The sequence below is a fragment of the Megachile rotundata genome, chromosome 8, assembly GCF_050947335.1.
Source record: "Megachile rotundata isolate GNS110a chromosome 8, iyMegRotu1, whole genome shotgun sequence".
Taxonomy (NCBI): Eukaryota; Metazoa; Arthropoda; class Insecta; order Hymenoptera; family Megachilidae; genus Megachile; species Megachile rotundata.
Window position 1 is genome coordinate 13097079 of NC_134990.1, and position 25215 is coordinate 13122293.

General features: G+C 36.7%; 1 protein-coding gene across 3 annotated transcripts in view; it reads right to left on the bottom strand.

The window, feature by feature from the left end:
- IRSp53 (Insulin receptor substrate 53 kDa) overlaps nt 1-25215 on the bottom strand; it is a 214265-nt gene that overhangs the window by 177610 nt on the left and 11440 nt on the right. For all 3 annotated transcript variants that reach the window (XM_012292234.2, XM_012292233.2, XM_003706238.3), the window contains exon 2: nt 17707-17922. In XM_012292234.2, the coding sequence (XP_012147624.1) occupies nt 17707-17751 (45 nt within the window). In that variant the 5' untranslated portion in view covers nt 17752-17922. The remainder of the gene's footprint in view (nt 1-17706; nt 17923-25215) is intronic.

Below are 25215 nucleotides of genomic sequence, written 5' to 3' on the forward strand. Positions count from 1 at the left end.
AATTGAATATTAAATGACTCAATGAAACAGCTCGACAACAATAAAAAATGTGATTGAAATATACAGGCGATTATAAAAATTGCAATTGAATGACTAGAACGTGAGTTCTGTCGACGCGTTCCAGAAAAGTATCGTGAAATCGTAGAAGAACTCAGTACAAATTTTGTCGGGATTATCCGTGCAATCCCATCCGTTGCAGGTCAAACAGCAAACTTTCTTCCAATATGCTTATCGCGACCAGTTTCAGGATACCAATAAAACACTCGTAGCAAGCGTACACGTCGTGGACGTGCTGTTCGTTTTGTCGAGTTTCCCGTTTTGTAACAGTACCGGCTGGTAAAAGTTGCTGGCCGATTCTCGCTCCCCAATGAATACACGCTATCGATATCGTGGCTTGTTTATCGGAACTTTCCTGGAATTTTCTAGCCGGATCATCGAAAACGAACTCATCATTCGAGAAAAACCATCGTCATTGGGTGATTAAATTCAATCGTTACTACGTGTCTTCTTTGCGTTTCCTATTTGTTACTTCATGTATTACATTGTAAAATTGTAAATATTGCAAAGTAATTCTACGCGTGGTAATTCCACGCGTGGTAATTCTACGCACCGCAACACCATGCGTGGTAATTCTACGCACTGTAATTCCACGCGTGGTAATTCTACGTGCTGTAATTCCACGCGTGGTAATTCTACGCGTGGTAATTCCACGCGTGGTAATTCTACGCACTGTAATTCCACGCGTGGTAATTCTACGTGCTGTAATTCCACGCGCGGTAATTCTACGCGTGGTAATTCTACGCGTGGTAATTCCACACGTGGTAATTCTACGCGTGGTAATTCCACACGTGGTAATTCCACGCGTGGTAATTCCACGCGTGGTAATTCCATGCGTTGCAATTCCACGCGTCGCAACTCTACGCGCCGTAACTCCACGCGTGGTAATTCTACGCGCCGTAACTCCACGCATGGTAATTCTATGCACCGTAACTCCACGCGTGGTAATTCAACGCGCTATAATTCCACGCGTGGTAGTTCTACGCGCCATAATTCTACGCGTAGTAATTCTACACGCCGTATCTCCACGCGTGTGTTTGCAGAAATTTGTGTAAATTTCTTCCGAAAAACTATAAAACTAACTAATAAACATCTCCCTTAAATAAAACTAATCTCCCTCAAACAAAAATAGAAATCGTCCTTAAATAAAAATAAAAATGCCTCTCAAATAAAAACAAAAATCTGTCTCAAAACAGTAGAAATAAAAAAAACTTGCGAAGAAATATTTGAGCGATTTATCGAAAGGAGTATCCGGTTCGTTGGAAAATCTGCGAACGATTCCCCGAATGGAGGACAAACGAAGCAGATATTTTTCAGCAAACTTCTAATAGATCGAACTAGATCCAATAAGAGAAAAATGTCGGTGACAATTCGATCTATATCTGAAAATAAGTTATAGAGGTACCAGGAGAAAAAGAAGACCGAGAGAAGTTTTTCTACGTCGGAAACAAGACTCTAATGCTTCAGTTCCGAACTGTCCCCCTCGAGCAATTTATATCGGTTCCAGATATGACTCACGGCCAGATTTCACGTTCGCGGTAGGAAATTGCATTATTTCGCGTGATAAGTAACCGTGCTGGTTACTTTTATCTCGAAACGTGTACAAATACACTGTATCGCTATTGTGTACTCTGATTTGTTGAGATTGAACGATTGCACACTGCGCGGTTACCTTTCTCGAAGAAAAAATTATTCTTCCTTATAAAACTTCTTTATAGAACTTCTTCAAAGTTGGAAAGTTACTAGACAGGTTTGGTATATACCTGTTTAGGAATTTGGTAATTTTTTGGTTTGAAAATTTGGAAATATGCGGGTTTTGAGATTGAGGGATATGGGGAGCTTGAAATTTTGGGATTTGTGGAGTTAGGAGTCTTGCGATTTAGGGAATTAAGAATGTAGAAATCCAGAAATCTAGAGATCTAGGGAATTAGGGACCTTGGAATGTAAAAATAGTAATTTAGGGGTTTAGAGATTTATAGATATAGAGAACTAGATGTATAGGGAATTTAAAGTCTAGGAAATAAGGGACCCAGGGAATTGTGGGTCTAGAGATGTAAAAATTTAAAAATGCTAAATTTTCAATTTGCAATTTTCAAACTAAATTTCGTTACGCAATACTTCCTCACAATTCCCAATTAAAATTAGTAATCCAGATCAGTAACATTAGAAGTCACATATGAACCGGTTTCTCGGAACCGGAGACAGAAAAGAATTCCACAGAAAATCGTGAGAAATGGAATCGATTAACGAGATATACCCTGGAATCTAATCGAGTATCGAGCAATTCGACGAATTTTGCTCTCCGAGTACTTTCTCCGCTCCATATCCGTCATTTATGTCACATTTTCCTTGGCAATTCCAACTTGAACGCCGCACTTGAACGTAGCCGAGCAAGGCGAGGCCACTTTTTTCTTTTTTTATTCCTGTACGCCACCTTTTTCCGTTGCGACCGATCAGAAATTGGCCTATGGTAATTTCCCTCGTTTCTCTTTGCCGTTCTTCTCTTTTTCTCTTCTTCCGTCTTTGTCCCTCTCGACGTTCACAAAATTGCCGAATGCACAGGGGCACACGTGCGCTTCTGCAGGAATGGATGTTTTCCTGGCCTCAGGAATTCTGTATGAATATTTATGAGCGACCATCTCCTGACCGCATTGGATGGAATCTCTGTTTCCCTTCCACATCGTCAATCTTTCATATATTCTGTCCTTTCTGCATAATATGCCAAATCATTACCGATTATATTATTCCCGATTGTTTTTTTATTTATGTTACCCCGCATTCCATTTCTGTTATCTGATAGCTGATGTTCAGATTTAAAATTTCAAGTTCTTCAATTTCAAATTTCACGTTCGAGTTGTGGAACTTCGACATTTACGGATTTTTAGATTACTAAGTTCGTTAATTATTTGATAGGCAAATGGGACGTTAGGAGGAATTGTATGGGCTCTTGTCAAGGGCACAATAAGACCCGAGCTTCCGAGAAGTTAAACTCGTATGCAACGCTATGAAGAGATTCGTATTACCACAATGGATAGAGTATTCTTTACTATTTGCTGTACAATCCACGCAATGATGCATGGAATCACTATGAGTGGAAGAACAGCGCGTAGAATTACCACGTGAGAAGTTACGGCGCGTGGAATTACCACGTGAGAAGTTACGGCGCGTGGAATTACGGTGCGTAGAAATAACACGCGTCGAATTGCCGCGTGTAGAATTACCACGCGTAGAATTACCACGCGTGGAGTCACGACGCGTAGAACTACCACGCGTGGAGTTGCGGTGCGTAGAATTACCACGCGTGGAGTTGCGGTGCGTAGAACTACCACGCGTGGAGTTGCGGTGCGTAGAATTACCACGCGTGGAGTTGCGGTGCGTAGAATTATCACGCGTGGAATTACCACGCGTAGAATTACCACGCGTGGAATTACAGCGCGTAGAATTACCATGCGTGGAGTTACGACGCGTAGAATTACCACGCGTGGAATTACAGCGCGTAGAATTACCACGCGTGGAGTTGCGGTGCATAGATTACCACGCGTGGAATTACTGCGCGTAGAATTACCACGCGTGGAGTTACGGTGCGAAGAATTACCACGCGTGGAATTACGGTGCGTAGAATTACCACGCGTGGAATTACGATGCGTAGAATTACCACGCGTAGAGTTACGGCGCGTGGAGTCACCACGCGTGGAATTACGACGCACGGAGTTACCACGCGTGGATTTACGGCGCGTGGAGTCACCACGCGTGGAATTACAGCCCGCAAAAGTATTATGCGTGGATTCGCAATGCATAGAAGTATCAAGAGTGGAATATTAACATATATAAATATCCCATTTACAAATACAAAACGTTCAATTACCGAGCGTGGAAATATGAAGCCTGTAGTATCAAGCTACTCATAGCAGCAAAATTATTCGTGTTCCCGCTATCAAATTATGTTTTTTACAGTTTCAGGTTTCAGCTTTCTCAATATACAAATAATCATATTTTGAAGTCTCTCAAATTTTACCTCTTGCATCTGTTATTTTCGCAAGTTCGTCAATAACTTTATAAGACAAATTCAACGAAAGATTACCAAGAATGTTCTTTGAACTCCTCTCAGCAAACAAGACCCGAGCTTCCGAGAAGCTAAGCTCACATGCAACGCTATAAAGAGATTCGAGTTACGACAATCGACCGGGCATTCTTTTCTGTTTGCCATACAGCTCATGCAATGACACGTCATAAAATTTATCTGACGATTTTAATCCCGTAGGAGACGTTCAGAGAAGATCCCGTGACAAATCACGCGTGTACCGTTCTTTTCCAACTGTATTTCGAAGAAAGATTTACGCTATTTGACCCGCGAAAATATTCCCGTTCTCGTTCCACTTAGCATATCTCCTTTTCAGAACTTATTCGTGTTCGAACGTCCAGTTAACTCGTTCGCTTGCAACGAGGAACCCGTTATTAATATTAATACTTTTACTGACACGCGGTAGAGCAGTCGATTATCGATAGCTTATCGATCCGTAATTTTATCCTTTGAGATTCTAATTTAATCGATATAACCACAATGACTCGGATCTAATTTATTCAGACATAGTTCCGATCCTAACTGAAACTGGTTAATTCGGTCATTTAAATTTATTCTAATCTTGTTTAATTTAATGGAATCTACTTGGGTTATCATTCAAGTCTAAACCTGTTATATCCATAACTTCCTCATTTAACTAATGGAACCTAATTTATATAACCATGCTTGAAGTTCAATTTCCTGACCGTAACTTTGTCATTTATATTTAACGTAACCTAATTTATAATCCATACTTGAACTACAGTTTCCTTGGATCTAGCTTGATACCCACGTTATACAATAATTTAAATTCAACCTAAGTTAATATAGTTTAATATACATATTCTTATTTGAACTCTACTTTCATCTGATCAAGCTTGATATCCACACATTATCATACAAATTTAACCTAACCTAATATCATCTAATTTATCCATACATGAACTCCAGTTCCCTCGCACAACCTTAAATAAAAAACGCACTAAGATAACAATTCTCTAAAATTACCTAAACCACTCTGAAATTAATGATTACTTTAGCAATTACGTGGCAGTCCATTCTTCTATGTTTTCTCATTCGCCCCACGATGGACAAGAGTTTCTCAACGTGGAGCAAAGAGCTTGGCATTGCGTTGAAAAATTTGCATGAAGAGACGCACGCAGGTTCGTCTTTTGCATAAAGGCAAATTTATAATTGGCCGAGAGCCAATGTCTGCAACGCTTGCTCCACGTTCGATCGCGTTATGCTGCCACGAATTTTGATTTCAATTGCCACATTTCGCGTCACTGTTTCGCTGGAGAGGCAATTTGCGGGATACCGTCAAAGTTTTATGAATATCTTAGCGGGCGAGAAATTTGAATTTATTATCCGGGGACGAAATGAACGATAAGCGTGTCTGGATGAGTTGTTGTGTTAAGTGGAGTTTCTGCAAGAATTTGGGGAGTTTGGAATCTGGGGAATTTGGAATTTGGGAAGGTGGAATCTGGGAAATTTGGAAATTGGGGAATTTGGGATTTGGGAAATTTGGGATTTGGGGAATTTGGGATTTGGGGAATTTGGGATTTGGGGAATTTGGGATTTGGGGAATTTGGGATTTGGGGAATTTGGGATTTGGGGAATTTGGGATTTGGGGAATTTCGGATTTGGGGAATTTGGGATTTGGGAAATTTGGGATTTGGGAAATTTGGAATTTGGAATTGGGGGAATTTGGAATTAGGGGAATTTGGAATTGGGGAAATTTGGAATTGGGGGAATATGGAATTGGGGAATTTGGAATTGAGGGAATTTGGAATTGGAGGAATTTGGGGAATTTGGAATTAGGGGAATTTGGAATTGGGGGAATTTGGAATTGGGGGAATATGGAATTGGGGAATTTGGAATTGGGGGAATTTGGAATTAGGGGAATTTGGAATTGGGGGAATTTGGAATTGGGGGAATATGGAATTGGGGAATTTGGAATTGGGGGAATTTGGAATTGGGGGAATTTGGAATTGGGGGAATTTGGAATTGGGGGAATATGGAATTGGGGAATATGGAATTGGGGAATTTGGAATTGGGGGAATTTGGAATTGGAGGAATTTGGAATTGGGGGAATTTGGAATTGGGGGAATTTGGAATTGGGGGAATTTGGAATTGGGGGAATTTGGAATTGGGGAGATTTGGAATTGGGGGAATTTGGAATTGGGGGGATGTGGAATTTGGGGAATTTGGAATTGAGGGAATTTGGAATTGGGGGAATTTGGAATTGGGGAGATTTGGAATTGGGGGAATTTGGAATTGGGGGAATTTGGAATTGGGGGGTGTGGAATTTGGGGAATTTGGAATTGGGGGAATTTGGAATTGAGGGAATTTGGAATTAGGGCAATTTGGAATTGGGGGAATTTGGGATTTATGGAATTTGAAATGGGGGGAATTTGGAATCTAGGGAATTTGGAATTGGGGAAATTTGGAATCCAGTGAACTTGGAACTTGGGGAATTTGGCATTTGGAGAATTCGAAATCAGGGGAATTTGGAATTTAGGGAATTTGGAATTTTGGAATTTTTAAAATTCTTAAATATCGAAACCTCAGTATCCATGAACTTCGTACTATAGAAATTTATGAATTCACCCAGAAATCTAAAAATGTAAAAATTTGGAAACTAAATATTTTACCTAAAAATTTGAATCCTCCAAAAGTCCTTGGCATCATCTACACGTGTACTTAATTAAAATAATTGAGATGCAAAATTAATGTAATTCTTCAGAAAACCTGTAAAATACTATGTAAAATTTTTGGCATGCTATTTCTATTCGTGATGAATGTGATTTATTCAGCAAGAGGATGGTATTTCTACTTTTTTACTCGCCTCTTCGGAACCTCAATGCGTAGCCTCTGGTTACGTCAGTTGCATGTCGGCTCTTCATATAAACACATGCCTCGGAGAGCTTGACTACCTTGACAATTAATTGCCAGGGAAGCCCGGAACACCTGTTTAAATGCTGGAAATTGGGAAACATGTTTCCACTGGAGAATATTTGGAAAGGTCACGGGAAAATGTATACGGTATATTAATGGTTTCAGTGAGATAAAAGGGCCAGTTTGAAAATTTCTAATGGAAGCTTCAGAAATTACTAAAGTTACATAAATCACTGCTCGCAAATCTCGAATAATAAAATTCTGATAAAAGTAACTATAAAACGATTATACCAAGTCATTGTTCGGTATAATTGACAAGATATGCTTGTAAACACGACTTAATTAAGCAACAATTAGAAACGGTACATCGACTGAAAGCGAACCTTAAACGAGTCAAATTACAAGTATAATTAGCACGGTTCAATTACGCCAACGTTCTACAGAAACGAACCCCAGGAAAGTAACTCATTGTTAAGTTAACAATTAACATCGATTAGAATCTGATTCGATTAGACGAACGACACCGAGAGTTCACGTAACAGAATCGATATCGCTTTCCACAAATTCCGGCGCAGAATTACGTTATCAGAATCCAAAGATTCCCCATAACCTGTTATCGATTCCGAGGCTTAATTCGCGAGCGTTCAGAATCGATAATAAAAAAATGCCCGGAGAATTTGTCGACAGGTCTGTTATCCGGTCACTGAGGTATGCGACCGCAGAACCCGGTATCCTCGCCCTTAATTGCCAGTTTCTAGTTCCTTTCTCTATCAGTATCCTTCTCAAATGACGACAATCCGCTGTAGGCACGATAACGGGTATGCGCATTGATTCGAGCTGATTCATTCACTAACCACGAAAGGAGATTACCAAATATCGTTGCTGATTTCAGTTGAAAGAAATCGATATGGGGATCGTCATGCGATCAGTGAGCAGTGGAGTCATTTAGACTGAATTAGTTATTTTGAGGAAATTAATTTTTTTTATTCAAAATACATCCCTTCATTAATGTACCGCTAGGCTCATATAAGGTTAACATAGATGTGGAGTGATTCGGGATTTAGACTAGTTTGGGATGTGGAGTAATTTGGGATTTAGAGTAATTTGGGATGTGGAGCAATTTGGGATTTAGATTAATTTAGGATAAGACTAATTTGGGATGTGGAGTAATTTGGGATTTAGACTAATTTGGGATGTGGAGTAATTTGGGATTTAGACTAATTTGGGATGTGGAGTAATTTGGGCTTTAGATTAATTTAGGATTTAGACTAATTTGGGATGTGGAGTAATTTGGGCTTTAGATTAATTTAGGATGTGGATTAATTTGGGATTTGGCGTAATTTGTGATTTAGACTAATTTAGGATTTAGACTAATTTGGGATGTGGAGTAATTTGGGATTTAGACTAATTTGGGATTTAGACTAATTTGGGATTTAGACTAATTTGGGATGTGGAGTAATTTGGGATTTACACTAATTTAGGATTTGAACTAATTTGGGGTGTGGAGTAATTTGGGATTTAGACTAATTTAGAATTTAGACTAATTTGGGATTTAGACTAATTTGGGATCTGGAGTAATTTGGGATGTGGAGTAATTTGGGCTTCAGACTAATTTAGGATTTAGACTAATTTGGGATGTGGAGTAATTTGGGATTTACACTAATTTAGGATTTGAACTAATTTGGGGTGTGGAGTAATTTGGGATTTAGACTAGTTTGGGATGTGGAGTAATTTGGGATTTAAACTAATTTGGAATTCAGACTAATTTGGGATGTGGAGTGATTTGGAATTTAGACTAATTTGGGATTTAGACTAATTTGGGATGTGGAGTAATTTGGGATTTACACTAATTTAGGATTTGAACTAATTTGGGATGTGGAGTAATTTGGGATTTATACTAATTTGGGATGTGGAATAATTTGGGATTTACACTAATTTGGGATGTGGAACAAGTTAGAATTGTGAGTCAAAATTATTTGAATGTAGAAAGATTGAAAATTACGTAGATTTGATAGGTTGAAAATTATATGGACTCAAATAGATTCAAAATCATGAAAGTTAGCACACATTTTGATGGAGGTTGACGTACATTTTGATGAAGGTTTCTCAATAATTTTCCTAGCTGAACACACGATATAAAGGGATATCAAGTTCGACGAGGAACGTTTTCTGAAACTTACAGTATTTCAAGCTCACGTCTTTAAAATTAATTAGGTAAAATAATAGTGTGTATCTCTCAAAATTTCCTAAAAAAAAAATTTCATTTCAAAATGGTATTAAAACCTTATATGAAGTTTATGTTAATGATTGATCAAGTAGAAGAGTGATTGAGGGTGGAGCTTAACAATCCTGTAATTAGCAGAACGTCAGATCGAATCCTGTTTTCCATATTAGTTTTTTTTCTTTCAATTATTAAACATAAATACTCCAATCTAATTTTATTATTCAAAATCCAAAAAGAAAAATCTCCGAAAAAGTAAATATAACATTTAATATTCTGTTCAACCCTATTCCAAACACCCACAAAACGCGAAGAACGCAGAATATTCAAAAACCACCATAATACTGAAACCTGTGGTTCAGAATCGCGAGAGAAAAGAATCGAGAAAGACTCAATAAGCGTCGGTGAAAAGGTTTGTTCGAAAGAACGTAGGGGAAGAAAGTGAAAATGAAAGCCGGTGGCGATGCGTTCGTGTCTCATTCGCGCGATATCAACTCTTCATGAAAGCATCCACGAGCGCTTCATTACTATTTCTATCTCATTAACGGTTAAAATATCGGGACACGAAACGCCGTCTCGGCGACCAACGCTTTCGAAAAAATATTCGCCTCATTAATTGGATACGCGTCGCTAACAACGTCGCGGACCGGATCGTATTAAAGAGCGTGATAACGAATGATTTAAAAAGAAAAAAATTATCCACGTTATTAACTATTCGACGGGATATAACGCGTGCTTTCTCGAGCCGGCGCGAGAACGATATTTTATCGAAATTACATCCAGATTTCGTTATTAACTATTCCTCGGTTGGGATCCGAACGCACATGCGCTCTTTATGAATATTTTACAACTCTCCCTATTTCGTATACTTTTTTCTTTCGAACACTGTTTTGTATCATTTCATTCCTCTTTAAATATGCTGTATTGGATGAGGGAGGGTAGACTTACCTCTTTAATACAGCTCATCTTATACCGACAGTATATCTACCTCGTTATCATCATTATCGTTACAGAAGATAAAAATGAGAGCTTTAAAAAATAGTACTGAAGCTAACTCGTATTGCATTCATGCAATATCAAACAATTTATTTCATTAACTAAATAAATAAATAAACAAAAAAAAGAATCAATGTGAGAAACCTAAAATGTCAAGGATGAGTTCGAGTCTCAAAAAAAATACAACACTGAGTCATATCTGAATTCTTTTCTCTTTTAAATAAATTTCATATTTGAGCTCTGTGACCAGTTGATCTCCTATGAGCAATAAAATAAATAAATAACTTACTTACTTATTTATTTAAGTAAGCAAGTAAGTAAGTAAGTCAGTCAGTAAATAAATAAATGAATGAATAAGTAAGTGAGTAAGAAAATAAATAAATAAGGGAACAAGTTAATTGCAAGTAAAACGATAATGCGAGAAGAATGAACGTAACCCTTAGAAGAGAAAAAAAGGAGGCAATAGAATAAGCCATGCTCCATGGGACGCAGAGCTTTCATGGTAGCCCGTTACAACACCATTAATAACCTTTAAAAAGGTGAGCAAGCCCTGCCACGGCTGGTAAGCCGAACGACTAACGTGGTTTAGTTGGGCAAGCGGGCATGGCACGTGTCCTAACGAGGGGCTGCTCATTGTGCATATTCATTAGGACATTCATTATGACCATTTGTCGTTCACCGCATCCCTTCCTCCATTAACGGGGAAATCCATTTTTTAATATTCCCAACAACATGCGAGAAAAGAATGCTTGCCATGCAATTTCATTTAACGCTGTTAAACTTTTCGCCATAAATTAGCTTACGTTCTGGTGAAGTTTTCTTCAAAATAAAATTCTTAGTTTTAAGAGTTGACATCTCCATATATTTGTAATTTTGTAATTTTGGTCCCACAAGTGTCACATCAATTTAAAAATAATTTCTGATCCGATACACCATGTTCCTCGATTTTATGCAATATATCAAGGGGATTGGTAACATATAAACTTGTATATAATTGCCTAAAAATTTTTTAACTTGTATATTCTGGACTCTGAAGCGTCATATCATATTAAAAATAATTTCTGATCCGATATATCATATTTCTCGATTTTATGCAATATATCAAATTTGAGATAGGTAACATACAAACTCGAATATTATTACCTACGAATTTTTTAACTTGTATATTCTGGACTCTGAAGCGTCATATCATATTAAAAATAATTTCTGATCCGATATATCATATTTCTCGATTTTATGCAATATATCAAATTTGAGATAGGTAACATACAAACTTGAATATTATTACTTAAGAATTTTTTAACTTGTATATTCTGGAATCTGAAGCGTCATATCATATTAAAAATAATTTCTGATCCGATATATCATATTTCTCGATTTTATGCAATATATCAAATTTGAGATAGGTAACATACAAACTCGAATATTATTACCTACGAATTTTTTAACTTGTATATTCTGGACTCTGAAGCGTCATATCATATTAAAAATAATTTCTGATCCGATATATCATATTTCTCGATTTTATGCAATATATCAAATTTGAGATAGGTAACATACAAACTCGAATATTATTACCTACGAATTTTTTAACTTGTATATTCTGGACTCTGAAGCGTCATATCATATTAAAAATAATTTCTGATCCGATATATCATATTTCTCGATTTTATGCAATATATCAAATTTGAGATAGGTAACATACAAACTTGAATATTATTACTTAAGAATTTTTTAACTTGTATATTCTGGACTCTGAAGCGTCATATCATATTAAAAATAATTTCTGATCTGATATAGCATGCTCCCCGATTTCATGCAATATATCAAATTTGACAATAGTAACATACAAACTTGTATATAATTGCTCAACAATTTTTTAGCCTGCATATTTTGACCTCTGAAGTGTCCCATTATATTAAAAATAATTTCTGATCTGATATACCATGCTCCTCGATTTCATGCAATATATCAAATTTGACATTAGTAACATGCAAACTTGTATATAATTGCTCAACAATTTTTTAACCTGCATATTTTGATCTCGGAAGTGTCCTATTATATTAAAAATAATTTCTGACTGATATACCATGCTCCTCGATTTTATGCAATATATCAAATTTGACATTAGTAACATACAAACCTGTATATAATTGCTTAAAAATTTCTTAACCTGCATATTTTGATTTCTGAAGTGTCCTATTATATTAAAAATAATTTCTGACTGATATGCCATGCTCCTCGATTTCATGCAATATATCAAATTTGAGATCGATAACACACTAACTTGAATATTATTACCTAAGAATTTTTTAACTTGTATATTCTGATCTCTCAAGTGTGATATATTAAAAATAATTTCTGTTCCTACCATGTTCCCCGATTTCATGCAATATATCAAAAAGACTTATCTATCGTATGCCCAAAACAATATTTCCAACCGTAATAAGTGCCATAAAGCATGCAGTATGCATCGGAATCTGTTCGATAAGGTGAAATAAAAGCAAAGGCGTTCTCCGGAGGCACTAATAAATTTCGCTGGGAAATCGCGGCGATAAATCAGCGAGCGAGGTAAATCACAGGAAAGATTCCGGAAAGAAAAGGAAGAGAATAAGGAGGAAGTAGGTAACTATCGCTCGTGTCTCGTTACGATCTCGATTTCCGGTGGGGGTGGGGGTCTGTTAGAAAATAACGAGGTAACTACAGGTTAACGTCGTTATCGCATGACGAGGTTTATGGGGTCCCATCGCCGACAAGCGAGAGCCCCATGGCGCGAGTATATCACGAACGGCGCAGTTATGTTTCAACGGGGTATATTCCGGTGGCTCACCATAGGGAAACCGTGGCTGAGAGAAGGATGTCGGTGGATATTAATTGGCTTCCGATCCACATCGAGACCACCATCGAGACACCCCATGAAACAGGTGCCCGCGAGGCGTTGCAACCCCTGACCAAATTGCATTTGTGATCGTGTACGTGTGCCCGCACACGCTACACAAATACCTGGTAATTTATTTAGAACATCTAATAATCCAATTCAATGCTAACAATCCAGTTTATGTCGCTCATTGATCTGCATTATTGCTTGTACTCTTTGTTTATTTTCTGGAGTAAGATGCTGAGTTAAAAAATATATTCTTGGTTAAATATTTATTTTGTGCAATATTTAGTAGAAGTGGACTATAATGTAGGATATAAATATGGACAATGATATAAGATATAAATGTGGACTATGATGTAGGATATAGATGTGCACTCTGTTATGGAATCTAAATGTAGACTATAATATAATAGTATGTGGTCAAAATATAGGACATACATGTGGTCAAAATGTAAGACACACATATGAACAAAATATAGGACATACATATGGTCAACATATAGGATATACGTATGGTCAAAATATATGACGTACACATGTGTCGAAATATATGACATACACATGTGTCAAAATATATGACATACACATGTGTCAAAATATAGTACATATGTGGGCTAGTTTAACTGTAAATCATGTCAAGTTTATGTCAGACTATGTCAAACTTATTGTATGAGATCATGTGAAGCTCATATAAGACCATGTATTGTATAAAATCATGTCAAGATTATATAAGTCCACGTCAAGTTCGTATAAGATCATGTGAAGTTCATATAAGTCCCTTTCATATCACTACACAATATGTAACAACAATTAACACGTGATTCCACGTATGAAAGCATATGTGCAAAATCTGAAGAACATTCGTACAAGATCATGTGAAGTTCATATAAGTCCCTTTCATATCACTACACAATATACAACAATTGACGTGTGATTCCACATATGACATCATATGTGCAAAAACTAAAGAACATATTAACACAATATCAACATACATAACACGTGCATCTACACATGAAGCTTCACACAATATCACGTGTATCGACACACGAATGGACCAGATGATTAATATATGCGTCAGCAGATTCAAATAACTCGGTCTTTGCATGCCATCGTGCGTGCAGTGTTAACCGGCTGCATACTCGCCGTCTCGACGATCCGCGTGTAAAATCGGGTTCGCAAAAATTAAAGGATTATCTGGGATTACCCTGGACACAACAGCATCCGGACACCGATCACGGACGTGTACTTTAACCTGAAAATCGCTCGCATTGCCCTGTAACCGTTCTCCCGTGTTAACTGAATAATCAACACCGGTAACTGTTGCGTAATTCGCATGTAAATTCTTGGACGTTTAACGCATGTCGAATGTGTTCGAGGAACGTTTGATGATCGATTATACTTTTGTGAATTATTGTATTGAAGAATGGATACGCACATAATTAGTGGTGACACTTCATATGCTACTTTTGATGTAATCACATGTGGATCTATTTGGGATGTAGGGTATAAGGTATGTCATATGTGGATCTGTTTGGGGTATAGGGTATAAGGTATGTCATATGTGGATCTCTTTAGGGTATAGGGTATAAGGTATGTCATATGTGGATCTACTTGGGGTATAGGGTTAAGGTATATCATATGTGGATCTATTTAGGGTATAAGGTACAAGGTATATCATATGTGGATCTATTTGGTGTATAATGTACAAGGTATGTATATCATATGTGGATCTATTTGGGATATAAGGTATATCATATGTGGATCTATTTGGGTTATAGGTATAAGGTACAGGTATATCATATGTGGATCTGTTTAGGGTATAGGGTATACGGTATATCATACGTGGATCTTTCCACATATGTGGTATATCATATGTCCTCCTTCATTTTTGGGGTAGTGGTAATTTCTTCCTCTTCAGACGTTTCAAAAGTTATCGATGACACTGAAATACCAAATCTAACCCAGGTCTAACCCAGGTCTAGCCAGGAATAGTAAATAGTATGTCTCCAGGGTGAATATTAGACTGGAAGGTATTCCAGCTTACACTTAGGACTATCTAATATAAATGCAAATTTCGGAATTTAGAAATCTCCGAATTACATCTGTTCAGACATAGATCCACATCTACCAATGCTAAAATCTGCCAATCTAAAAATTTAATAATTTATGAATCTAAAAATTCAGAATGTTCTCCAGAAAAAAGTTTATTTCGTCTGAACGTTAGATCGATTACCGGAGTGTAAATTAGAAGTCCACCCCTATAAGCTTTTCACCGGTAATTACGTTAATAACTCCAGCGTCCGCTGAATTTATGGTGGTGGGTTTGCGGGGAAAGTGAAAAGGTGGAAGAGAGTGTTACTAATTCTCGGCCAGGGTGTCTTAACGAACCAATTCACGGAAATATTAATTACTTCGGTCATATTTAATTGGTCTTCAACCCTCGGACCCAGTTTCTCCAATTTATTTTATTAACGATTTCCGATCGGAATAAAACGACGTAATTGTTTCCTCTTCCTTCTTTGTCTCTCGAACACCTTAACTTCATCGAGGAAGAGAATAATTAGTGTAAACAATTTTATAACTCGCATTAAGTGCGCCTGGAAGGTTACTGGAAGATTTAGACTTTCTTTCGTTATGAGAACGACTCTCTTTACGACGGACTTATTATATCCGAACATAATAAGCTTCATAGAAATCTCGTTTCCGGGATGTTTCAAACAGCTCGCGATTTTTCCTGCCTTCTTTACCGATTATGTCACGGAATTTGATTGTTGCCAGGAAAATTATGGAGAATTGAATGAACCTCTTTAAAACATAGTTGCAGGAAATTCTTGAAATTGTTACAATGCCTTTAGATATTGCTCGTCCGAGTTGCAAAGAATCTTTAGTTGACAAAAGGGAACTGTACTATTGAATCGTTAAGTTGTTACAGCGATCTGCTTTTTTCGATGCAGACTTCATTGACGTCGTAACAAAGCTCGGAGTTTAAAAGCTACGGATTTGTTTTCAAGAATTGAAGAATTTGTCTTCAACAAAATGTAAAAAAATTCAGAAAATTTCGATATATTAAAATATATTTAGGGGTGTAAGCACCCTGAAATAATTTATGATGCAGGCGATTTAATCGACGAGTATTACCGGTTTTCGTATTTTCAGCAAAATACTCGTCATTAGTGGCTACGTCTGCGTGCATAATGGGGCGCGAAGGAATTTCCACCTTTACCGAAGGGGATGGCGTTTAAAGGAACGCTTGACTGTCGAACGACTAATAAGATTACCTTCCGCCTAATCATTCTCGCTCCCGTGAACGCCGTACAACGTTTACGACTCTTCGATCCCTACCCTCTTGCTTTTACTTCTCCGACGCTTGTACTCGCGACGGATAATTTTCCGGGGCGACACCTAATTATCGGGAAATTCTGTGGTGTGTGTTGGTGTCTAGTTGCTTCGCGTAAACGCAATTGGGGGACAGATGGAGGGTAAACGGATCGTATGCTGAACTTTTGTGCTGCTGAATCAAGTCTTCGTGTGATGAATTAATTGTGCAGATACACAGCAAAAATGATAGACGTCGGTACACGTCGGAAAAATGATGGAACGGTTTAAATAGAAAGAAAAGAATTATTTTGTCAAAATTAATTTTTTTATTCGAAATACATCCCTTCATCTATACACCGCTGGGCTCACACAATGTTAGCATAGATGTGGAGTAATTTGGGATTTAGAATAATTTGGGATGTGGAGTAATTTGGGATTTACACTAATTTGGGATGTGAAGTAATTTGGGATTTAGACTAATTTGGGATTTAGACTAGTTTGGGATGTGGAGTAATTTGGGATTTAGACTAATTTGGAATTCAGACTAATTTGGGATGTGGAGTAATTTGGAATTTAGACTTATTTGGGATTTAGACTAATTTGGGATGTGGAGTAATTTGGGATTTACACAAATTTAGGATTTGGACTAATTTGGGATGTGGAGTAATTTGGGATTTAGACTAATTTGGTATGTGGAGCAAGTAAGAATTGTGATTAAAAATTATTTGAATATAGGAAGATCGAAAATTATGTAGATCTGATAGGCTGAAAATTATGTGGACTCAAATAGATTCAAAATCATGTGAATTCAGACATACCACATTCTACATTCTCCAAATTCCTACATTCTTAATTTCCAAATTTGCGAAGTTTTATTTTGCTAATTTTCCTTAAATTTAAAAAGTTCCGTTAATTTTCCTATATACTGTTTAGTATCAGAATCTATCGCTATTCGATAACCATATAACTTAAAATTGTTCACATAAATCACGTGACTACTTCGTGAATACAACGTCCAATCATACAAAATATATCTTAAAAAATCTATACCGTCTTAATTAAAAACTGCCAATAGATACAGCTGATAGTTTTTATCAGAAGTGAGGAAAGATATGTCAGCTAATTACGCAATTAAGCGTTTCACTGGTCAATTCGATCGAAAGTGTCGCAAAACTTTCCTGCCACCGGTTTCTCTCGTTCAGGAGAAAATCGAAGATGTCGTAAGTAGGTTAAAACTATCTCTCGAGATCGATACAATCGGAGCCATCTTACCTTGTAAATCTCGTCTACGAGTTTGGTGAGCTCGTCGGTTTCCATCGTGTACTCCTTCGATGTCTAAAAGCTGCACTTTAAACCGACTTCACGAGATGCTCATATTTTGCCGTCCTTCCGAGACCGGATCTTACGTTAGTCGATCCACTTTCGCGAAATCGATCGTACGGAAATCGATCAGTATCTTTGTGAGCCGCTTATCTTCTTCCGCCGAATCTGCAATCACAGTACAACGTTTATTTACACTTTTTTTACACGATATTGATTTGTTACGTAACAGATTGTGCTGTTTTAATCGGTACAGATAAATCGTTTTGAGCTGGATAAAACGATTTTCGACACTTTGCAATTTCAGTTGATATAGTTTTATCCCTTTTGCCGACTATTGTGAATTACTTTTTCAAGCTTTTACATTTTTAAAGTTAAAATTTGCTAGCTCGTTCAATTGGTAAATTTTTGAAAATTCTACACAAATTTTGAAGCACATGAATTTTTGGATGTTGAATATTTTTAAATTCTTAAATCTCCGAGTTTGTAAGTTTTCAAATCGCCCGCCATTTTTTAAGGATCCATAGGAAACCTAACCTGCAAATGTTTCCGAGATTTTTGCAGGTCTTTTTGAGAGAGCTATGTAAACGTTATGTTGCAAAGTATGGAACGTTGCTAATCGTTTAGGGAATTACGTATGCGAGAGGTTAGCAAACGTAACACGAAGCGAAGTGGCCATTTGTCGAGAGAAATAAAATTCGCAACATCGCCGTCCAGCGGCGCCCATCTGATGTCCTTCGGCTGTCGCGACAGGAATTCTAATGCGTCAGAATTAACATAAAAGCATCGTTGAACTCGCCGCTCAAGATTTTGTAGATTGTTATTCCAAATGCGACGGTTAACTCGTGAATTATTGCAGCTGGCCTGCTACAACGTCTAGGAGATAATTCGTGCAATTTCGTTGTCCCGGGCCAACTTCTCTCGCGAATACCGGTTAAATTCACTTAGCTCTGTATCAGCATGACGCATTAGTATGGTTGGCAACTGCCTCGACTTTGTTAAGCCTCTTTATATTAATTCAAACGCCAGCCCAGTTGATTCGGCCCATACTTGCCTGGCGATATTTGCATACTTATTCGCATTTCAGTTTCAGTTTTCAAATTCTGTTTAAATTTATAATAACCGCGTATACAAATACGAGTAGAATTTCCAATATCCTCCGAATTGTTTTACGCTTTCTATCCGAGCAATTACTCGAAAACGATGCAAAGGGATTTCACATGTGATCAACGATTCGTAACGAATACGGAATGCGTTCGAATTTATTAATTAACCTATCGAGCCTCGAACGCGCTACAATTTCGCAACTTTTCTCTCGAAATCGATCCTTTTCCGTTCGTGAAAGCCCAGGAACATTCTAAATACTCTCGATACGAGTATAATCGGCGATCGATCGGCAAACTTGCGGTTCGAGCGGCGTTACTCATAGGTAGAAGGAGAAGTCACGTTTCCCGGCTGTACTTTCATTCCGCAAGGACACCCGGTATGTGTTAGCCGTAAACGTTCGTAGAGGGAGATCAAGCCGGAAAAAGTGGCATAACTTGCTCGTTTTATTTCACCGGCTGTAGATGTGTTTGTGTGTGTGTCTAGTCAAGGCAGAGCACGCTTAAGGTGTCACGGATCGACGATCGAGAGTCGGTCGGTCGGTTTTCAACCTGATTCGAGAGCAGCTCTACATCGAGAAATCGTGAAAGCATGCAACGGCCGACGAAGAAGATTTAACGATCTCTATTCTTTTTCTAACTATTCTACATACTTGTGAACAATAGTCTTTTCAGACTTTTCAGAACATTGCAACATTTTTAGGTTATAGAAAAAAATATTGATAATTGCATTGTCAGTTGACTTGTACTCTAACTCTGTATATGTACATGTATGTAAACTTGACAAGCCATTTAAATGAAATTTTAATCAGGGCAATTTAAATGAAACTTATCAAGTTTGAACTGTAGTGTGCGTCACGAGTGTGTCATATGACAAGGAGTCGACAGCAAAAAGTTTTAGACATTCATGAAAATTTAAAACTTTGTATATGTACATCTATATGAACTTGACAACGAGTAAATTTAAATGAAAATTTATCAAATATGAACTGTAGTGTGCGTCACGAGTGCGTCATGATTTGACAAGGGATCGATAGCAAAAAATTTTAGACATTCTTGAAAATTTAAAACCTTGTATATGTACATCTATGTGAACTTGACAAGCAGTAAAATTAAATGAAAATTTATTGAATACGAACTGTAAGGTGCGTCACGAGTGCGTCATGATATGACAAGGAGTCGACAGCAAAAAATTTTAGACATTCACGAAAATTTAAAACTTTGTATATGTACATCTATGTGAACTTGACAACGAGTAAATTTAAATTAAAATTTATCAAATATGAACTGTAGGCTGCGTCACGAGTGCGTCATGATATGACAAGGGGTCGACATCAAAAAATTTTAGACATTCATGAAAATTTAAAACTTTGTATATGTACATCTATTTGAACTTGACAAGCAGTAAATTTAAATGAAAATTGATCAAATATGAACTGTAGTGTGCGTCATGAGTAAGTCACGATATGACAAGTGGTCCTCATTAAAAAATTTTAGAAATTCATAAAAATTTAAAACTCTATATATGTGCACATATGTGAACTTGATTATCAGTAAATTTAAAAGAAAATTTAGCAAGTATAAACTGTAGTATGCGTCATAAGTGCGTCACGATATGACAAGTGCTCCACATTAAAAAATTTTAGAAATTCATACAAATGTAAAACTCTATATATGTACACATATGTAAACTTGACCATCACTAAATTTAAATGAAAATTTATCAAGTATGAACTCTAATGTGCGTCACGAGTGCGTCACCACATGACAAGAGATGCAATGAAGTAAAAAAAAATTTTCGTCACAATATTTTTCGCTTAAAAACCAAAGAATCAAGAATTGTGTAGTACTAAAATATTTCCAATTAGCGAGAAAACGTATTAATGAAAATGAAATATCAATGACAGATCTCGAAGAAACGTCGTTAAAAGATTGTAAATTGTATACTCTGTCCCAGATAAAAACTCGAGACCCCGATCGTATTATTGAAAATATTGCAATTGCACACAGATCCCATCGCAAAGTGAATTTTGCAGTAACTTTGGAAACGTGGCGATACCCTCCGAAAGCTTTCAGGTGAATTAAATTCTCTCGGAACGTTTACGTTAAAATGTTTCCCTTTAATCTCTCTAATCACATGTAGCTAGGCTTGTTCCACGCACGCTGCGAACTTTCGGAATTTCATTCGATACGCTCGCTCGTTTGGTCCGACGTTTTTCTTTTAGCAGAAGCTCGATAAACTTGAAATATTTCATTCTGCAGAAATATGCTCTCCTCCGATTTTCGACTGAATTTCCTTTCGATCGGAGTTTTCGATAGTTTTAATTAATCATTGGTAATATCGTTTCTTGGGAGGTTTGGATGAACAGAATATAATGTCATTTTATGGAGGATGACAGGAGTTATCTTATTATTGTGGAATTTGGTAATTTAGGAAGTAGGGAGGTGGGGAGTTTATTTAGGGATTTGGAAAATTTGGGAAATTTGAGATTTTGGGATTTGGAAAATTTGGGAAATTTGAGAATTTGGGATTTGGAAAATTTGGGAAATTTGAGATTTTGGGATTTGGGGATTTGGAAAATTTGGGAAATTTGAGATTTTGGGATTTGGAAAATTTGGGAAATTTGAGATTTTGGGATTTGGGGATTTGGAAAATTTGGGAAATTTGAGATTTTGGGATTTGGAAATTTTGGTATGTGGAAATTTGAGATTTTGGGATTTGGGGATTTGGAAAATTTGGGAAATTTGAGATTTTGGGATTTGGAAAATTTGGAAAATTTGGGAAATTTGAGATTTTGGGATTTGGAAAATTTGGGATTTGGGAATTTGGAAAATTTGGGAAATTTGAGATTTTGGGATTTGGAAAATTGGGGAAATTTGAGATTTTGAGATTTTGGGATTTGGAAATTTGGAAAATTTGGAAAATTTGAGATTTTGGGATTTGGAAATTTTGGTATGTGGAAATTTGAGATTTGGAAATTTTGTTATGTGGAAATTTGGAGATTTATAAATTTGAGAAATTTAGAAAATTGAGGAAATTTGGGAAAATGGGGAAATTTGGTAAAATTGAGATATTTGAGAAATTTGAGATTTTATGAAATTTTTTAATCCACAAATTTATTAATTTTGGTTTGTGGTTCTTTGATTTGTTGCATACAGAAATTGTCAAATCTCAAAGAACCGGAAATTTCCAGCATCTGCAATAGATTCGCTTTCAACGTGACGACTATGTACAATTTTTTATGGATAGCCGTTACGCGTCAAATCGATCATTTTTCGACGTCGACGTCAGAATGAAATATGTGCTACACGCGAAATTAGCGGGGGTTTAAGTCATCGTTTCCCTGGTTTCAAATTTTTTTAAACAGTTATGCAATTCTTTGTTTGTATCACCTACTCGAATTTTCACCTCGAAAACTGCTAATGTAATTTTCTTCAGAAATTATTTTAATTTCTTCTAAAAATCTTGACAAATTCTACTTAAGATACTTTTGAACTTATTTTATAAGAAATCCGAAGAAAGTCAACTTTCTGAATTTATTGAATCATATATAGAATATAACAAAAAAAGGGAATGTAACTTATTTAAAATGCTGCTGATTCCGAGCAAAATGTTTTGATGTTCGTTTGATATTCCACGGCGCGTAAGTTTGTTTCGTATTGGTTAATCGATAAGGGAACTTCCTTTCTCGAAAACTTCTTCAATTCCTCCGGTTCCGTTTCCCATTTATGCAGAAATTTGCATTCAAACACGCGCAACAAAGTTCTCGAATTTATCGTCGAAAGTTTACGATTTTTGGGATTAATAAAATTGAACGAACTTTCTATGCAAATACTGGAAGGTTACGTTGTATTCGATTGTTGAAAACTTTGGAGAAACCCACAATTTATTTGCAATTTCGAAATTTTTATCATATTAAATTTCCAAACTCACAAGTTTTTAAATACTTAAAATTTTTAATTTACAAATTGTCATATTGTCAAAGTATCAAATATTAAATTTCCAAATTCCCCAAATTTTCGAATTTCTAAAATCTCTAATTTTCCTAATTTTCCATATTTTCCATATTTCTCAAATTTTCCTAATTTTTCAAATTTCCCAAATTTTCAAGATCTCCACATTTCCCAAATTTCCAAATCATTAAATTTATAAATTTCCAAATCCCCAAAATCTCAAATTTCCCAAATTTACCAAACTTCCCAAATTTCCTAAATTTCCAAATTTTCCAAATATCCGAATATCCAAATTTCCCAAATTTCCAAATCCCCAAATTTCCAAATCCTCAAATTTCCCAAATTTCCAAATCTCCAAATTTCCCAAATTTCCAAATTTTCCAAATATCCGAATATCCAAATTTCCCAAATTTCCAAATTTCCCAAATTTCCAAATCCCCAAATTTCCAAATCCCCAAATTTCCAAATCCCCAAATTTCCAAATCCCCAAATTTCCAAATCCCCAAATTTCCCAAATTTCCAAATCCCCAAATTTCCCAAATTTCCAAATCCCCAAATTTCCAAATCCTCAAATTTCCCAAATTTCCAAATCTCCAAATTTCCCAAATTTCCAAATTTTCCAAATATCCGAATATCCAAATTTCCCAAATTTCCAAATTTCCCAAATTTCCAAATCCCCAAATTTCCAAATCCCCAAATTTCCCAAATTTCCAAATCCCCAAATTTCCAAATCCTCAAATTTCCCAAATTTCCAAATCTCCAAATTTCCCAAATTTCCAAATTTTCCAAATATCCGAATATCCAAATTTCCCAAATTTCCAAATCCCCAAATTTCCAAATCCCCAAATTTCCAAATCCCCAAATTTCCAAATCCCCAAGTTTCCAAATTTCCAAATTTCCAAATTTCCAAATTTCCCAAATTTCCAAATTTCCAAATTTCCAAATCCCCAAATTTCCAAATCCCAAAATTTCTAAAACCCCGAAATCCTAAATTTCCAAAATTTTCCAAATCCCCAAATTACCATATTCCCAAGGTCCCAAATCCCCAAACTGGTAAATTCCCACTGAAGTAAAAATTCCCCAAATATAATTTGAAAATTCTGAAATCCAACTAAACGTGAAAGTACCGTGAAAGTGGCAAGGCAGTACCGAAAAATCGTACAAGCAGATTTTGCGAACAATTGTACAAACAGTCGGGCATAAATTAAAATAGCGAACAATCGAACGTCGATTAATATTCATAAGTCGTTGGGGCGTGAAGAAAAATGCACTTTCGTCACAGACAATTTGTCGGAGAGTCAAAAATAGGTGTCAGGAAGGAACGCAGAGCAAACAGCATTAGAGGCTGCATAAAATCCCCTGCTTTTGCGTTTAATATTCCTTTGGCATCGTTGTTGTTCGACCAAGTGGATAGAATCGTGTCGACGCGTAGCCCGTTCGAATGCACTTTCCTCTCGCGACTGCATTCTTGCGCTCGCCTCTTTGAACGCGAGAGCAAGACACTGGCGAAGCAGGAGAAAGATATTGGTTATTTAACATTACGAAACGTCGAGAAGAGAAATTCTATTCCATTGGAGAAAGGCGGCTAACGCTTCGGGAAAAAGTGAGAGCAGAACGTTGATTTGAGAAGATACGGGTTATCGACCGGTCTGGTAAATAATATTCGCACCTCGGCTCTCACGTAACAATGATGCATTTCGTAACGATGAAAGCGAATAAAACGCGTTCGACGCGAACACGTAGACTGCGCGGACAATACGCGTCATTGATACACACGGTATTTCTTCCATAGACGCTGTTTCGGAATATGCGACTTCAGGAGATGCTGGAATCTCTGGTCTGGTAGAATCTGATCTACCATCTATTTGTAAATTTCAGAATTTGCAAATTGAGTCTTCTGGGTATTTAAGGGTGTGAGATGGGGAGATTTAGGTATTTAGGGATGAGAGATGTGGGGGTTTGGGTATTTGGAGATGAAGGATTTGGGGATTTGGGGGCTCAGGGATGAGGGTTTTGGGGATTTAGGTATTTAGAAATGAGAGATTTGGGGATTTGGAGATTCAAGTTATTTCGGGATGAGGAATTTGGGGATTTAGGTATTTAGAAATGAGGGATTCGGGAATTCAGGGATGAGGGTTTTGGGGATTCAGGTATTTAGGGATGTGGAATTTGGGGATTTAGGTATCTAAAGGTGAGGGATTTTGGGATTTAGAAATTTAGAGATGAGGGATTTGGAGGATCTAGGTATTTAGAAATGAAGGATTCGGGGATTTGGGGATTCAGAGATGAGGATTTTGGGGATTCAGGTATTTAGGGATGTAGGATTTGAGGATTTAGGTATTTAAAGATGAGGGATTTTGGGATTTAGAAATTTAGAGATGAGGATTTTGGGGATTTAGGTATT